We start from the raw sequence: 17,652 nt of genomic DNA, 5'->3' as shown, positions 1-17,652 counted from the left end.
CAAAACCAAAATCTTAGTGTGGCTCAATCCCAAAGTGGGACAAATGTGCATCAGATAAAAGGATTTGAAAGTCCTGCATAGACACCAGATCTGTAATTGCTGTACTGAAGAGAATACAGAGTGAATTCTTATCGGATGTGGGTCCAGCAGTTTTTCTGCATTTATAAATAGACTCAAATGTTCAGGACATGTTCGCACCCACAAAAATAAGAATTCTTTTGAATTAAGTTCCTAGCCTTGTATGCCTATTTTTGTTTCCGGATTGTCAGTTAGCTTAGGTTAGATTGTTGTTCTGTTTGTGTATTGTTTATAGGTTGTTTGTTATGCGCCTTGATGCCCTAGGGCCTCAGCGCTTTATAAATATACAAATAAATTAAATGAGTCAGACAGAACCTTTGGCATGAAGGAAAGCAGTCCTTAACGGACAGAAAGGGGTTTGATACATTGGTTCAAATGGAGGCCCCATTAGTTTAGACAGCAGTACGTTCAGTTCCCACGCTGGTCAGGAGACTTCACCAGAGGGAATGTCCCGAAGAGGGCTTTGAGAAACTCCTTGACGAGCCTGTGTGATCACAGAAAGAGCTTGCCCGGATATACCAGGATATGGTGGCCAGGTGTACTTTGATCAATGCATGGGCAAGACCAACCTTCGCCAGCAAGAGCAGGTATGGAAGTAGCTGTGGAGCAGTCACCTGCAGTGGTAAAATCTTCCGCGGCCAGCACCACACTGTAAATCGCTTCCATTTGTGCTTGTAGCAATTCAACATAGAGGGGGCCCTGGCCTTGGCCATGACCTTGCATGCCAAAGGAAGCGAATAGTGTCCAAACAGTAAGGCTGCATGAGTCAAGCCTTGAGGCTCAGCGATGCTGGGTCGTGGTGCAGGATTGACCCTACTTCTCTGGAGAGGTCAGGAGAAGTGGCGGCAGTTTAATGGCCGGGACACTGACAGATTAAGAAGGTCTGAGTACCAGATCGGTCTCGGCCACACTGGAGCAATGAGGATCATCTTGCAGTAGCAACGTCCAAGTGTGTTATCACATGTAGCAACAGTGAAATTGGAGGGGAAGCGTACAGCAAGAGGCCCTACCAAGGGAAGGAGAAGGCATCCCCCAGACTTCTCGGCTGAGGGTAAATGCTAGAAAACCTTTGACAATTGGAGTTGGCAGCTGTTGCGAAGAGGTCGATCTGAGGGAGACTCGCTTGCTGAAGAGGCGTAATAATTGCACCTGCTGGAGTTCCCATTCATGGCAGAACTCCAGCTCCCTGCTGAGAGAGTCTATGGGGGAGTTCTTGACGCCCGCTAAGTGAAATGGGAGGGTGGCCCAGAAACAAAGAACCATAGAGACTGTGCCTCCAGGAAAGAGCACGGTGGAGCGTGTCCCGCCTAGTTTCCTGATGTAAAACATGGTGGTGGTGTTGTCCGTAAAGATCCACACCACCTTCCCCTGGAGCGGAGGCTGAAATTGCTTGAGGGCCCAGAAGACTGCCACAGTTCCAGAACGTTGATGTGTAATTCCTTTTCTTCAGGAAGCCAGACACATCTGGCTTGAGTGCCCTATGTGGGCTCCCTAACCCTCCAGAGTGGTGTCTGTCGAGTCTGTAGCCTGATAGAGGGACTTGAAATGGAGCGTCCTACGAGAGGTGTTGACACACTGACCACCATTGCAGGGCCTGACCTAATGCCCGATTGAGGATGATCTCATCAGTTCATGTGCCTGTGACTTGTTTCCACTTGGCATCCAGAAATTCTTGAAGGGGTCATATCTGAAGCTTGCAAAAGGGGACCACATGGATGCAGGACGACATCCCCAGCATAGACCTGATAGGGCGGACTGTTGCAACAGATGCTGTTGACAGCCGTTAGACCGCCACTAAAATGCCCTTCATCCTCTCCTCCGAGGGAGTCGCCAGAAACAAAATTGTGTTCAATTGGGCACCCAAGTACAGTGCGTTGAGATGGCACCACGCAGGACTTTGCATAGTTGATCAAGAATTATAGCAAAGTCAGAAGTTGGATGTCTCTGCGGTGTGCTGGGTTGCCAGCGCATGGGAGCGAGACCGTATGAGCCAATCGAACAGTTAAGGGTAGACGTGGCAGTTCATTTGTGCCACAAAGGAATCCACCAGGGCTGAGCATTTGGTGAATACCCACTGGGCTGATTTGAGGCAGAAGAGAAGGGCCTTGAACAGGTCATGCTGCTCCTCAATGTCAAAATGCAGGAACTTTGATGGTTGTGATGAATGGGGATGTGGAACTGCGTGTCATCAAAGTCAAACGTCGCCAGGAAATCCCCTTCCTCCAGCTTATCGAACATGTGCTGCAACGTGACCATCCTGAATTTTTGGGATTTGAGAAACTTGTTGAGGCTTCTTAAGTCTAGGATTGGCCGCCACCCTCCTGGCTTTTCCTTACCAGAAAGTATCTGGAGTACAATCCGGAGCCCCGGAGGCGTGGAGGGACCTGTTTTATTGCCCCTTTGCATAGCATGACTTGAACCTACAGCAGCAGCAACGCCATGTGTAGATCTTTTCACGGGACAGGAGGAATGTAGGGGCACCTTTCTTGAAATTCTAAAGTGTGCCCCTGCTGAAGAACATCCAGCACCCATTTGTCTGTGGAGATCTTTCGCCACTGATCTGCAAAGTTTGAAAGTCGGCCTCCCACTGGAGTGCAGAAGTGGGGTGCAGAAGTGGGGTGCAGGTCCTGGGCCTGTTCAGTCCTGCTTTGGCATCTGCATCCTGGATGGGGGGCGGCGACACTGGGTGCCACTGCCGTCGCCCGGGGTTGTCCTGGATAAGCCTCCTAGGTGGTGGAATGGGAGGGCTGACGATAGAGGGTGGTGTAACCGTGGGACGATCTGGAGACGCTCCCCTTAGGGAGAAGAATGGACAGCCTTCTCGGATGCAGGACTCCTAGAGAACACACTGTGTGTTGGTCTTGATGGCCTGGAGAGTGTCATCGACCTCTACCGACCCGGTTGTCCCTATCAAACGGCATGTCGATGACCTTGGCATGCACATCTGTGTGGAAATTCCTGGCTTTGAGCCAACCTTGGCACCGGAGAGCCACACCATTCCCCATCTTGCAGAAGCCCAAATCTATGTTAAGAGCGAAGCTGATGGCATGGTTGGAAGCCACCTTTCCCTTCTGGAATAGGGCCATGGAGGAAGTCGAGGATGTGCCTCAGCTTGCATCACAGCTCCCTGTCGTCCCTTGACAAGATTGTGAGAGCGTGGGTGGCCTGGATTGTGGAAATTGTTGTGGTGGTGATGTGCTTTCCTGCAGGATCGAGCTTCTTGCCCTTTGGCTCTGGAAGCACCATGAACAATGAGGGGTTGGAGGACCCCTTTCTGGTGGCGGCAGACAGAGTCTAGCGAAGGCTGGGACCTGAGGCACCTAGAGGACGAGTCTGGAACCCGGTACAACTGATCACGCTTAGCAGGTGTGGTATTAGGATCCTTCATGACGGCCAAGCCATACTCCCATATACTCCCATATGTCATCCAATAAAGGGACTGACACTATGGCCTTTTTGGAGGTCTCTCGCCATTCAAAAAGGAAACCTTCATTTTTCTTCTCTTCTGGTACCAGGTTGAAGAGCTTGGCAGCTTTTGATGTAATTGAGTGGAAAGAGCCAATCTCGTCCGGGGAGAGGCCCTGGTGGGCGCATCGACATCCAGAGGTCCCCCATCTGCGGGAATGTAGTCATCAAACTCATCCCTGTGAGCAGCGGTGGTGTCAGTTTGAACTGGCTCCTCCATCAAAGAGGGCAGATCACCTGGCAACCAGCACCCTATGAGGTGGTGTCAGCCGAGGAGGTCTTAGCGGACTCTGCACAGGGAGAGGAGAATTGGGTAATCGCTGCTGGATTTCAGCCACCAAAGTGTGCAGGGTGGAAAGTATGTCCAAGGACATGTCCACTGGTGCAGGAGAAGGAACGGCAGGTACAGGTACCGGGCTTGAGCTCTTTGGAAGGCCAAACGGCTGAAGGTTCGTGGGTCGGTGAACCCTGATGAGGTACAGGCTGAATGGGGTCGGTTTCCCCTTGTCCCCCTTCCTGATCAGAATAGAAATCCTCTGGCAGTTCTTCCTCATAACTGGTGTAGGTGGCTGGTGACTTTCTGTAGGACACCAGAGGAGTCAGAGTAAAGAGTGGTACAGCCTTGGTGGGTCTGGCGAGGAAGTCCTGCGCTGGAGGCATCTCCCTCTAAAAATCAGAGCCCTCAGGAAAGAGGCGACGACTGGAGCCTGCACAGCAGGAATAGGACCCAACATTTATGGGATCATCTTTGGAACCACAGACAGAGGTCTAAAAGGCAGAGAGACCATGAGCATCATGACCATCACAGAGGTAAAGGGAATGGTTGTTGACGAACCTTTCAGTGGAGCAGCCGTTGAAGGAGGACTTGACTTCATAGACTAGGTCGTCGGGGCTATCAATCGACAGAGCGTAGGTCTTAATGGATGAGCTTGTGGACAAGATTCGCGCCGATGACGGTGGAGCCGGTGATGGGTCCTTAGATGACATGCTATTCGATGACGACTTGTGCTTGGTCGCCGAACACTGCAATTTCCTCATGGATGAAGGCAACCCACCTGCCAGTAGAGTCAGTGATGGAGACCGGCCATTCTGCGAACTGGGCCCCGCAGCCACAGAGACAGTTGACAAGGAAGACGATGGAGCATATGATTTTGACTTCTTTTTGATCTTTGCCAGGGATGCATCCTCAAAGGACCTCAACCTCGTCTTACTAGAAGGAGTACGCGGTTTGGAGCAGCCGGCCCTCAAAGAGGCAGGACTATGCCCGGAGGCCACGTCGGAGGGCTTCCCTTCCTCGATCCAAGCCACCAACCTCTGATGGCGGTCCTTTCGTGTCTTCAACGAAAAGGGTTGACAAAATGAACAGACGTCCATGTTCGGTTGGGATGACGTCCATGTTGCGGTTGGGATGAAGACAGTAAATGCACTTGACGTGCTGATACTCGAAGATATTCTTCAGGCCGCAGTTTTCACAGGTGTTACGTCCAGACATCCTGTGGTATCATTGGAATGAAACCCGTAGCTGGCCGCTTCCTCAGCGAACAAATGTTCTTGCCAACCTTTCTATGGCCTCTGGCTTTATACTGCACCATTTACGCGCCAATCCCAAGATTGCTGCCATGCTACTTGCACGTCACACGCAAATTGGAGGAGGAGCCACTGACTGCACGAACAAGTACGGGAAACAATGCATGCTCCTTGCCTTGTAGACACTAGTTTGTTTCTCTACGCAATTGTCGCTGCCTTCCCCTGTTCATTCTGCCTTCCATTGGAGCTGCTGCATTCTTCCCCCTTTCTCTGCCTCCTCTTCCCTCCGATTCTTCCGTGATCGCCTGTTCAGCCTTACCTGCTGCGTCTTCCTGCTGTTACGTTCCATCCTGCTTTTCTTTACACCCGGCCCTACCACGCTCTTACTTTGAGCCCTCAGAGTTCTCTGCCATCACCTGCATTGCTCAGGACCCAAGCTTCATCAGACCCGATTCTACAACTCATCCAGCCTACGGAAAAGGTTTTTTCCAGTGCAGGTTTTTGGTCCTTGGTGGACTGGCTTCTCTGGCAGCCGGTCTACTCTGTCTCACCTTAGGGAGTCCTGGCAGCCAGTTAGGACCATCCTTATTTGCCCGATACGAAGAGCAAGACTGCCAGTAAACCACAGGTGAGACTCAAACCTAAAAACAGGCCCGCAAGAGGTTTTCCTTTGTGGCATCCACCATGGTCGAAATGCAGGCCCAAGCCTGGACCTGTAGCGCTATGAGCTGAAGATTCGACGATGGATTGAATATCTTCACCGACAACTGGTCCGCGCTGCCGGTAGTTGCTGCGTGACTGTTGACTTGAAGAGAAAGAATTTCTTAAAAATTAGCCAAATCTGAAGATGGCCACCAGGGGTGGAGCTTAGGAGGATGAGTGTCATTGGCTAGGGGCAATATGACCAAAAGGACACAGATAGGCTATACAGGACATGAGCGGGTTTTAGCTTAAAGCTAAACTGCTTTACATTTTATTGAGGATTCCAGGCCTAATGATAGGGAATAATCATGAGCATGTATATCCATGCAAGACTCCATGCTGGAGAAATTGTGTTGGCACCAATGATCAGGAACCAGTGGCTGATCAAAGTAAGTAGCTAACGATCCGAGACGGAGGATTCTGGGTATCCACTGCTATCATGGCATATGGGTGTGGCTGATGCTACTTCTTACAGGCCTTCAATGTAGATTTGGTGACTTTGGTAGCAGTGGCAGTCAAATGCTTTAATGACGACATTGAAATGAACAAGTTGAGGATAGCTGGAGAAACTCCACACAAATGGGTTTATTTGCCCAGAATCTTCTCCACAATGACAGTGCCGCTGGACTTAAGGTTCTTGCCGCTCTCGTCAAGTTTCTTGCCAGATCATCTGTCAGTCCATCAGATCTGCAAACTTGCAGGCAAAGTTGATAGTGTGGCAGTCTAGCATGAGATTTACCTCTGGCTAATCTAGCCAAGCAGGTTAAGGATAATGATCTGGGCTCTGAAGCTGCCAGCCTCAATTGGAAGTGGGTTGGGGGGAGAATTGTTATTAGGGTCAGCAACCGTATTCCCCCCCACTCCCTGAATATCCTTAAAGGCCCATTCTTTAATATGAAACTATCAGTGAGAGCCTCCACAATCGCTTCCTGGTGAATCAGCACACGCTTAACTTCATTAGTAACTTACTAGTGCTAAAGGCCACCATCCTACCAACCTTGAGAATACCGGTTTCCACTTGGCCCCCTTATACTGTGCCACCACCTCCTATCTCGTGGACATCCTGTAGGGGCCAGATCACAAGCTTGCAAATGGGAAGTGTAGGTGAAATGATGGTACTGTGCTCCACCATATTGCCTCTATTTCAGCCAGATAATGGCACAAAGGCCACAGGTGACCGGGTTGTAGCAGATTGTTTTGGTGAAGGTGCGGACTGTGTTGCTAATTTCCTCTTCTCTCTTCTGGCTGTGGGGGAGAAGGGCTTGGCTCACACCAATAAACAGCTGTTGTGCTTCCAGCAAGTGTCTATGGCCATGGGGGGAGGTTGGCTGGTGGGGGTGCCAGTGCTCCTGTTCTTGATAAAATTGCTATGTCTGAGGCACAGATGATGGAAATTTAGAAATTGGCAGCCTTTAATTTCCAGAGGGAGATGCCAATGGTGATCCCAACCACGTTCACCATCAGCCTTCTGTGTCCAACACTCAGATATATTTCAAGTATTGTTGGCCTATTTCAGCTGCCTCTTAATTGACGGCTTTCTTGTTTATACCCACACGCTTCTAGATGAGGTGCCAAGGGTTTGTGGATTAACAGAGTTCAGCCCCTTAGCCCACCAAATTTGTATCATAGGGTCATCTTTAGGCTTCCAACGCTATGACAATTTCTGAATTTAGGAGGTGCATTAAGAGGGCCACCATTGATCATCACTATCCTCCAACAAGACGACCAAGCAGTGTATAGGACTACTAAAGTTAGTTATGCTTCCCCAATACTTCCCCACCTCCCCCCTAATAGGATGGGGAATTAGGATACTCCAACGACACATGAAAAAAAGATTACGCCAAAGCCCTGCAGCCTCTCCAACACACAGCTGACACAAGGGGCAGTTTTATTAGGACAATGTAGATTAAGGTACAAACTAGGATTCATTTTATATGCACCCTCTGACAGTTGTGCTTTGCAAAGCCTTATTTGCTTGCCTCCAAATACTTTGTCAGGATTCATCAGGAATCACTTGTCCAAGATCCCATTGACAGTCAGTCTTGTTTTCAATGTGTTCTTATGGATCCTTTTAACCCATTTAGTACGGAGAATGAGCCATCTCGTCCTCTGCATTGCTAACGCGGTGCAGAGGACGAGATAGTTCGTCCATAGCAATACGTACCTTTTGGGGGGCCGGGGGTGGAGCACCCCCAATTCCCAAGAGCAGCAGCAAGCTTCCTGACCCCCGAGCCGTAAAGGGGAAGACTTACCCTTCCGTGCCCCAGGATCGGGGAGCAGCCGTGATTACATTGGCGCACGCTTCGTGTGCCAACGTCATCAGGAAGTGATATTTACATGCTGAAGCAGAAAGGCTTTAGCATGTAAATATAGCAGACACACTTTTGGGTGCTGCTCGGGCATTTTTAGACCGATTTCCTTGAGTGAGGGCTCGCTGGAAAGAAGAGACTCCCCCTTTCTAACAAAAAGCAAGGGCATTGCTGGTCATGGATCATTCAATCCTCGACTAGCAATCACTACTAGACCACCAGAGAATTGATTTTGGGGGTGTGGGGCCCCTCCAGGGTAAACAGTCATCCCACCCACCTCCTCCCCCCAAAATGCCAGAAAGATGGCATAATATTGTTTTGCCATCTTTGGGGGCAAATTGGTGCTGTTTTGCACTCATTTGCCCCCAAGGAAGGCAAAACAACATTACACTCCACATATAGTGGGCCACTTGGGGGCATCAGCGGACTGACCCTGTCCGCTAGCCCCCTCAAGAAACCCCCCTTTAGCCCCCCCCAAGGAGGGGCAAATCCTGGCTGCTTCCCGGGGCAGGGGGGGGGGGGCTTGGGGTTCTGGCCTCATTTTGCCATCCTGGGAAGCACCAAGGGGCACTAGTCCACCAGAGAAAGGATTTTTCTGGGTGAAAACTGCCACAAAGATGGCACAATGTTGTTTTGACTTCTTTGGGGGCAGATGGGTGCTGTTTTGCAACGGTTTGCCCCCAAGGAAGGCAACACATACCAGTGTATACAGATTGGCGAACTTGGGGTAGCAGGGGGCTGGCCCTGTGCCTGCTCTCCCAGGAATCGCCAAAGAGGTGCAGATCTTTGCTGCTTCCCTTAAGGGGCAAAATTGGTGCTATTTTCCGCCAATTTACCACCCCTGTGGAGCAGCAATGGCCAATATATCTCCAGGAATTCCTTTTAGGGGGCAAGGGGAAGTGAGCCACTTAGCAGATAAGATGCCCTCTCCCCCTCTGGACCCAAAAGGGATGGGCATGCAATTTTTGCTCTCTGTGGGGGCAAATTGGCAGCATAACCTGACAATCCGCCCCTAGGGAGGTGGTCATTTGATATGGGCATCTTGGAGCTCTGGCTGGGCCACAACACAGCTTTGGCTTTCTGGGGAGCGATGGGGACCCCGCTGGGGCTCATAGGACAGCCACTGGGCTGGTCTGACCACATGCAAGGCAGCAACCCCGGCCACCCTGGAGCTCTGGCTGTGCCACGTTAGAGCTATTCCTTCCAGGGAGGGATGGGTACCCCGCTGGGGGCTCCGCTGAACCGTGCGCCGAGCATGGGGACGGTCGGCCCACATGGGAGACAGCCGTCGTGGAGCTCTGGCGATGCTGCGTTACAGATTTTCCCTCTGGGGCGGGATTAGAACCCCACCTGGGCTCCCCATGACCGCCGCTCGGTTGGGGGTGGTTGACCAACATGTTTTTATTTTTTATAAATCATAGGAAATAGCTGGTGTGCCTTAATATTTATTGGAGAAATGTTACAAAGCTCAACAGTAATGTTAGGCATCCGCTCTCTCTCAAGATTAGGCCAAACTTTCACCCTCTAGAGATGTTGGCCTAGAACTACCATCACCCTGAGCCAGCATGGCAGGTGGTGAGGGATCATAGGAGATGTAGGCCAAAACATCTAGTGCGTGGCTAGCATGTTATAGGAGGCAGTTGGTCAATATCTGAACAGAGGGGCAATCAATTGTTGCAGAACAACAGTTAAAATTAACATCCCCTTCAGACGGATAATCAACAACCCAGTAGCTGTGAAATGATCGGTCAGCTAGTAAAAGCATACAGACTAGGGTGTGGATTGTCTCTGATCCAGTGCTCTGGTGCATTTATAAAGTGTAGAATACTTAAAACTTCTGCCCACATAAATGCAAATAAAGGAATAGCGAGTTAAGCCTCAGAGTGTTCAGGTAGGTCACACACTGAATTGAAATAGCACAAAGCAGAAAAGAACTTTGCGGTGAGCTGGGGCCAAATTATCTTCTTGTACCAAGAGATGACATATTTACTGTATTTCCCCTTAGTTTACGTAGGAATGAAGAAAGTGAGTCGATAATTTGATGAGGCTTTCAAAAGCAAAAAAAAAGACCAATATGTGTAATGTCCCAGACAGAAGCAGATTGAAAAGAACAGTCAAGTGGAAGAATTACCTGTATGATCTGTGAGTAGAAGGACTGTTAGACGAGTAACCGAATTCCATTGTATAGTGGGAGCGCTCTGTGGCCGGAGACGGCGGTGGGTTCAAAATCTTAAAAAAATAAGATGAACAAGGATTTAAAAGATTTCACATGGACAGAATTAGGAAACATATTCCATGCAATCCCTGTGTGGAAACAAATCAAGGTTTACAAAGTCACTAAATGTCGAAAAATGTATTTTTACACAAATCGTTGTAACCAGGGTAGATCTGGGTGCTGTCGACGCCAACAAAATATTGAGCCCCCCCCCCCTTTTTTTTAATGGGATCTAGTTAAAATGTAAATATTTTCACACAGGGAAACACTGTATTTACTCTGTTATTGTAGGTTTGGTTAACTTCATTCTTTATCCACAATACCTCACAGATTTTAACAGTATCACACCAGGCTAGATTCATACTGCTTCTAAGATGCCACAGGGTTCAGAAACATAGGCAAATATTTCCTGATTTACTGTTCCAATTTGACACAAGTTCCCACAAGAATGAAACACCTGTTTTTAAAAAATATTACGCGTCTTAAGGACTCCTGTATTGGTACCCTTTCCCGGATTCTACAGAATCCTTGGATAGTCATAACACTGGTAAAAAGAATGAAGCATTTGTTGCGAAATAAACCAAAAAGGAAGCAAGTGCTCTGGCATGCCTCCACCAGTGCATAACCACTGTTTTTTTGCTAGAACTAACTGTCCACTTCTGCCACAAATGCTACAACCACAGAATAGTGGTTGAAGAACATGGAGGAAGAGGGTCATGCACCAACAGTGCAAGAATGACTGTGATAAATAATGTGTACTTACTTGCGTCCTGTGCCCACTCCTCCGGATTCCTGCGAAAAACCCTTAAGCAACCAGAAGTAATTTGGAAAGTATGGCAGTAACCACTGGCCTTAACCAAAAATGGCATTGAGAAACTCTTGATCACAAAGAGAATCTGACATTAAGGTGGTGTCCAGCAAGTAAAGTTTACAGAATGTGTCATATGTAGCACAGGTAGCTCTTTTGGTGATTATATCTAAGGGCACATGTCGTTGAAACACCATACCTCTGCCTTTACAGCATCCACATAAAACCCTTTTGGAACAAGGATGAACTGAACATTGTATGCATCCAGAATGCTGGAGAAAACCCAACTGGCAATGGAGGGATTAGAATGCAGCATTCCAGAAGTGGCACTGTATGTCACAAAAAAACAGTACAAGGCTCAATACATTCTTCACTTTTTTGATGTAAACCTCCAGAGCCCTTGTCAAAGATTTAATGTAAAATGGTTTCACTTCTTGGAAGACAGTTTTGGAAAAAAAAAGGGCCGCAAGAACATTTCTGAATTCTTGTAGAATCAAACGATTTTAAGCAGAAGAGAGGGATGGGTCCTCAGAATCCCAGTCATTATTAAACACATTGTCTAGCTACACAGCCAACAAAGCCGGAAGCGTACATGTGTGATGTCAGTTTAACAGGGGTGGGTTCGGTTTCGAGGACACTGCACTTAAACGTACAATCCCAGAGGGGATTTTCCCTGCTTTTCTAGGTTGTGTGGTCCCTGGGTCCCCTCCCTCTACGTCAATTTATATTGGGTGCCTATCTGAGATAGTGTGCCCACATATAACCAGTAGGTTGAGACCCCTTATAGATATTTGCTGTTTTTATAATATACTATGTGTAAGGTGCCTCTCCCTTGTTTATTTGATTTCTCTATATGTATGAGTGGGATGCAACCTGTAGGAGACCTGAGCAAGGGAGTCCGACACCTCACTGCACACATGTGCATACCAGGAGTACCCAGGGGGATGGTGGATGGACCTTAGTAAGAACCAAAAGGGAGTTCCCGCCATACAGGAGACAGCTGCCCCAGGGCCCCCGGTTGAATAAACAGACACAGTCTTGCTTTGTGTAAAAAGCGTTAATATATATATATATATATATATGGGATACATTACTCACCGTAATCGTATTTCTGATGCTTGTATCTGCTTAGATTCACATGCTGTGCATAGGCCGACATCTAGTGGAAGCTGCGGAGTATTACAGTTTGTTTTTCGAAGTCGAAAAATGGGCGTCGACACAGGGCGTGCCAGTAATACTATCCCTAGTGTGACGTCCCCTGTACCCATGATCCCTCACGCGTCTAGGATCCCCAGATTGTGTTTTTCCTGACATGAGGTAGCATGAGGAGTAGCGTGAGTACAGATAGTCCAAGCAGATAGACAGAAAGGTAAGACTACAAGCAACCATGCGCCTTCTCTCGGAGGGGAGGAAGGGTGGGTCGCATGTGAATCTAAGCAGATACAAGCATCAGAAATACGATTACGGTGAGTAATGTATCCCTTCTGAGGCTTGTGGAATCTGCTTAGATCACATGCTGTGCATAGATTAGCGAGCAGTACCAGAAGAAGGAGGTGGGATGTGAGAAGGGTCATGAGCAAACAGGTGTCTTAGAACCGCTTGTCCCACTTGTGTATCTGCCTTGGAATGAGTGTCAATGCAGTAATGCTGAGTAAAAGTGTGAATAGAGCTCCAAGTAGCTGCTTTGCAAATGGTGTCAAGGGGAACATTTGCAATGAAAGCCAGAGTGGCCCCAATGCCTCTGGTAGAGTGGGCCCTTGGCGTAAAAGGCAGAGTTTTTTCAGAAAGAGAGTAACACAGCTGTATACAGTTGATAATCCACTTTGAGATAGCGCCCTTAGAGACGCGATCCCCCTCTCTGCCTGTAGCTACGGAGACAAACAGTTGATCTGTTTTCCTTAGCGGTCTGGTTTTATTTACATAGTATAAGACCGCCCTACGCACATCTAGGGTGTGTAGTTTCACCTCAGCTGAGCTTTGTGGGTTTTGGAAGAAAGCCGGAAGCTCGATGGACTGGTTTACATGGAACTTGGATATGAATTTTGGTGAGAATCTAGGGTGTGTGCGTAAAACCAGTTTGTCCTTGTGGATAGTAAAGAAAGGATCTTGCACTGACAGAGCCTGAATTTCACTGACCCTTCTTATGGAGGTAATGGCTACTAAGAAGGCCGTTTTATAAGTCAGGTGTTTGAGACTACTTTTATGCATGGGTTCGAAGGGGGGCCCCATGAGCTTAGATAGCACCACATTGAGATCCCATCCTGGCGGTGGGTTCGAGATAGGAGGGTGAAGTCTCTTTACTCCTTCCATGAAGGCTTTAACCACTGGTACTTTCCACCACGAAACCTTGTTATGGGATGTGGTGTAGGCTGAGAGGGCTGCCAGGTGTACTTTCAGAGAGTTAAAAACCAACCCTGCATCCAGCAGGTGGAGCATGTATGTTACAACGTTGGAAGGAGTGCAATCAACCGGGTTGATTTGTTTACTCTGGCACCAGATAACGAATCTTTTCCACTTGTCAAAGTAACAGTGCCTTGTATTTGGTTTCCTAGACTCTTTTAGAATGTCCATACACCTCTGTGGTAATTTGAGATGTCCAAACTCTATGACTTCAGGAGCCATGCTGCTAGGTTCATAGAGTTGGGTTCCTGATGCACTGTTTGACCTTGTTGCTGGGACAGAAGGTTGTACCAGGCTGGGAGTCTGATGGGCTCGCATACCGCCATCCTGCGTAGGTGTGGAAACCATGGTTGTCTCGCCCACATGGGAGCAACTAGGATGAGCGTCATCGATTCCTTGTTCATCTTGTACACCACCTTCCTGATGAGAGGAGTTGGTGGGAAAGCGTACGCAAACATCCCTGACCAGTTCATCCACAGGGCATTCCCCTGGGAGTCCGGTTGTGGGAACCTGGATGCAAATCCTGGGCATTGTTTGTTTTCGCTTGTGGCGAATAGGTCTATAGTGGGGAAACCCCACTGAGAGAAGAGATCTTCTACTACGTCTTTGTGAAGGACCCATTCGTGTTCTTCTGGGAGGGAGTCTCTGCTTAGAGCATCCGCTAGGGAATTGAGCTCCCCTGGAACATGTTGCGATGATAGGAAGAGGTTCCGTCTGAGTGCCCATCTCCATATTTTCTGGGCAAGCTTGGACAGATTTGGCGAACGAGTCCCTCCTTGCTTGTTCAGATAGAACATGGCTGTCGTGCTGTCCGTCCTGATCTGCACCGACAAGTTTAGTAGATGGGGCTCGAACGCCTGCAGCGCTCGGAATACTGCCAGAAGCTCTAGCAGATTGATGTGGTTCTTGGCTACTGAGTGTGACCAGAGACCCTGAGCTGTGTGGTGGAGATGGTGAGCTCCCCACCCCGTCAGGCATGCATCTGTAGTTACCACTGCCTGTACTTCGGGATCGTAAAAGGGTTTCCCCTTTGCGAGATTCTCTCTTGTCCACCAGTGTAGGTTCTGTACGAGTGTTGGCGAAACGACCACTAGATCGTCCCACTGACCACTTGCCTGAGACCACTGTTTCGCCAACCATTCCTGCATGGGACGCATGCGCAGACGCGCGTGGGGGACCAGGTAAATGCATGACGCCATCATGCCGAGTAACCGCATAGCTTTGCGTACTGTTATCTGTTGACCTGACTGATAATGCGGAATTTGCAGAAGTATGTTCCGAATTCTTTCTTCCGAAGGGAAGGTCAATCCTTTCTGAGTATCTAGGATAGCTCCTAGAAACTGTTTTGAGGTGCTTGGCACCAGACTTGACTTTTTCTCGTTGATGGAGAAGCCTAATTCGTGGAGGAGGTCGATGGTCCTCTGAATGTTTGACCTGCAGATTCCTGGGGTTTCCCCCGTTATGAGCCAGTCGTCCAGATAAGGGTACACTGGGATTGCCTCCCTGCGTAGGTGTGCAGCTGCCACCGCCAGTACCTTGGTGAATACCCTTGGTGCAGAAGCTATCCCGAAGGGCAGTACCTTGAATTGGTAGTGGCGACTGTCCACCTTGAAGCGCAAGTATTTTCTGTGCGCCGGGAGCATGGAAATATGAAAATAGGCATCTTTCATATCCAAGGTTGCCATGTAATCCCCCTTTTTTAGGAGTGGGATTACCTCTTGTAGTGTGGTCATACGGAATTTTTGGGGCTTGACATACTTGTTGGCAGGCCGTAAGTCTAAAACTGGGCGCATTGTTAAATCTTTCTTTGGCACAAGGAAGTAAGTTGAATAGATACCCTTGTTTACCTGGTGTCCCGGGACGAGTTCTATCGCGTCCTTTTCTAGCAGAATGGCGATCTCCTCGAGGAGGATCTTCTGATGTTGTAAAGAGTGGACTTTTTGTCTTGGAGGATGGTTTAGGGGACGTTGCAGTAGTTCTATGCAGTACCCATTGGATACTGTTGACAGCACCCATCTGTCGGATGTTATCCCTTCCCATGCCTGGGTGAAACTTGATATTCGCCCCCCTACTGGGGTTGCATGGGAAGGGACCCTGAACTGAGCATCACTGCTTTGGTGGAGGCGTGCCTCCTCCTTTACTGGGGCTGCCTCTGCCTCTACCACGTCCTCTTTTACTACCCCTACCATACGCCTGGGTAGACTGTTGTGAGCTGGTGTTCCACTGTGTACCCTGGGTGTGGGAGTAGCTATTTCCTCTATTGGAATTTTGGCCGCGGGTGCGACGAAAATTGCCATTCCCTCTTTGGTTAGGTGGTTTGGTAGTTAACTGGCCAAGGGATTTGAGGGTGTCGAATTCTTCCTTAGCGTTTTTTAGAGCGTCCTCGACTGCCTTCCCAAACAGGAGATCACTTTCCACTGGTTTGTCTAAGAGCGCAGCTTGTGTTTCTGCTTTGAATCCCGACTGCCTCAACCAAGCATGCCTTTTGATGACAGTCCCCTCTGCTATAAGTCTACCCGCATTGTCAGCGGCGTCCAGAGTTGCTTTTACAGTGCAGCCTGACACGTTCCTTCCTTCCGCACAAATGCGAGCTAGCTGGCTTTTAAGGGGTTCGGGAGCAGAGTCTATTAGTGCTGCCACTTCTTCCCACTGGTGACAGTTGTAGCTAGCCAACAGTGTGGTGGAATTCGCGATTCTGGCTTGGTAGGCTGCCGTGGAAGCTACTTTCCTGCCAAAACCATAAAGTTTTTTACTTTCTTTGTCGGGGGGAGCCTCAGAGGAAGATAATGGTGTACCAGCTCTTTTGCGGGTGTTGGTTACTACTAGAGAGTCTGGCTTAAGTTGACCTCTAATATATAGGGGGTCCGACTGGGCTGCTTTAAACAGCTTCTCCACTCTCGGATTCACAGGTCTTGTCAGGTTTGGGTTGACAAGGGATGGTGCTATTCTGCGTTGAACAGATTTTAGGATGGGAATGGTCTGGGCTACTGGCTTCCTTTCCCCTATTAGTTCTTCCGCAAAGTCCCTTTCTTCCTGGACACCTTGTGTGTCTATGTGGAAGTGGTTAGCTGCCCGAAAGAGCAGTTCATTCAGGAGGGGCTGATTATCTATTGGGGAGTCAGACACTGGGGCTTCCCTTTCGACTGGTGAGTCCATTCTGAAAATATCTGGGCTATTTTCTGGCTCATCCTCGTCTTCGTCTTCGCCGTAATAATCTGATCCTGCAGGATCTTCTGGCGTGTCAATTTCCTGACCTTCTATAAGGGAAGAGTTTCCTTGGTCTGTAGGGAAGAGGTAAGAATAGGGTTGGACCTCGATGGGGTCTAAAGGCCTAAATGGTGTCTCGACCCGGGGTCTTTTATTTGAGGGGATAGGGTCCCTTGACCCTGAGGGAGAATCTTCCTGAGGGTTTAAAGCTAGGAGTTGTTCAGGGTGTCTTTCGAAAAAATTCGCCAAGGAAGACATCCTTGACATTACTCTGTCAATGTCCTCGCATGACCAGAGTTTTGAGCTAGGGGTGACCTTGCTGGGACTTTCTATGGATTGGCCCTGAGAAGACTTGGTCAGTTCTTTTGTAGTGGAGGACTGCAAGGGTTGTTTTATTTGCTGTTTACCCCCTTCCCCGTGGGTGGAAGTGTGTTTCCCCTTTCCCTTATCTTTCGACGCCTGGCGTCGAGGATCGGAGGTGGAATCCCTGTCTTTCGAACTAGCCTTCGAAACTGGCCCCTCTTTACTCCCAAGTGATGTACCCTTTTCCTGGGGTGCAGTCTGGGGGTGGAAGTCGTGTTCGTCTCCGGACGATTGATCTTCCGGGATATTAATGGTCGAGGCACTCTGTGCAAGTGTGGAGGCTTGCCTGACGTCGTGCGGCGACCTCGACCGGGACCGCCCAGAGGACGTCCTTTCGGACCGCTCCTTCTGTGCCTCTTTCCGAGGTTTCGACGACGTCGAATCTCGGGTGGATTTTTTGTGTTTAGCGTGTGTATGTGTAACGCTTTTGTCGCCGGGGGACTTCCCCATAGTCGCCGGGACGGACGACCTTCCGAGGCCGGGGACGTGCGTTCGGCTGTCCTTCGACGCCTTGGTGCCCTCGCCGTCCGAAAGTTCGGCGTCGCTGCCGTCGCTGAAGGTACCCTCCGCCTCCATAG

General features: G+C 49.2%; 1 protein-coding gene and 1 pseudogene across 1 annotated transcript in view; both read right to left on the bottom strand.

Annotated features, from left to right (window-relative positions):
* Nucleotides 1-17,652, bottom strand: part of LRP6 (LDL receptor related protein 6) — a 1,542,295-nt gene that overhangs the window by 11,180 nt on the left and 1,513,463 nt on the right. The window contains exon 22 of the mRNA XM_069628714.1: nucleotides 10,213-10,310. Within this exon, the coding sequence (XP_069484815.1) occupies nucleotides 10,213-10,310 (98 nt within the window). The remainder of the gene's footprint in view (nucleotides 1-10,212; nucleotides 10,311-17,652) is intronic.
* LOC138513138 (elongation factor 1-alpha, oocyte form-like) lies at nucleotides 6,358-7,233 on the bottom strand (annotated as a pseudogene).

The sequence above is a fragment of the Ambystoma mexicanum genome, chromosome 12 (genome assembly GCF_040938575.1).
Source record: "Ambystoma mexicanum isolate Mex_15411 chromosome 12, UKY_AmexF1_1, whole genome shotgun sequence".
Classification (NCBI taxonomy): Eukaryota; Metazoa; Chordata; class Amphibia; order Caudata; family Ambystomatidae; genus Ambystoma; species Ambystoma mexicanum.
Note: the sequence above shows the minus strand (reverse complement) of the source record. Positions and strands in the feature narration are given on the sequence as shown.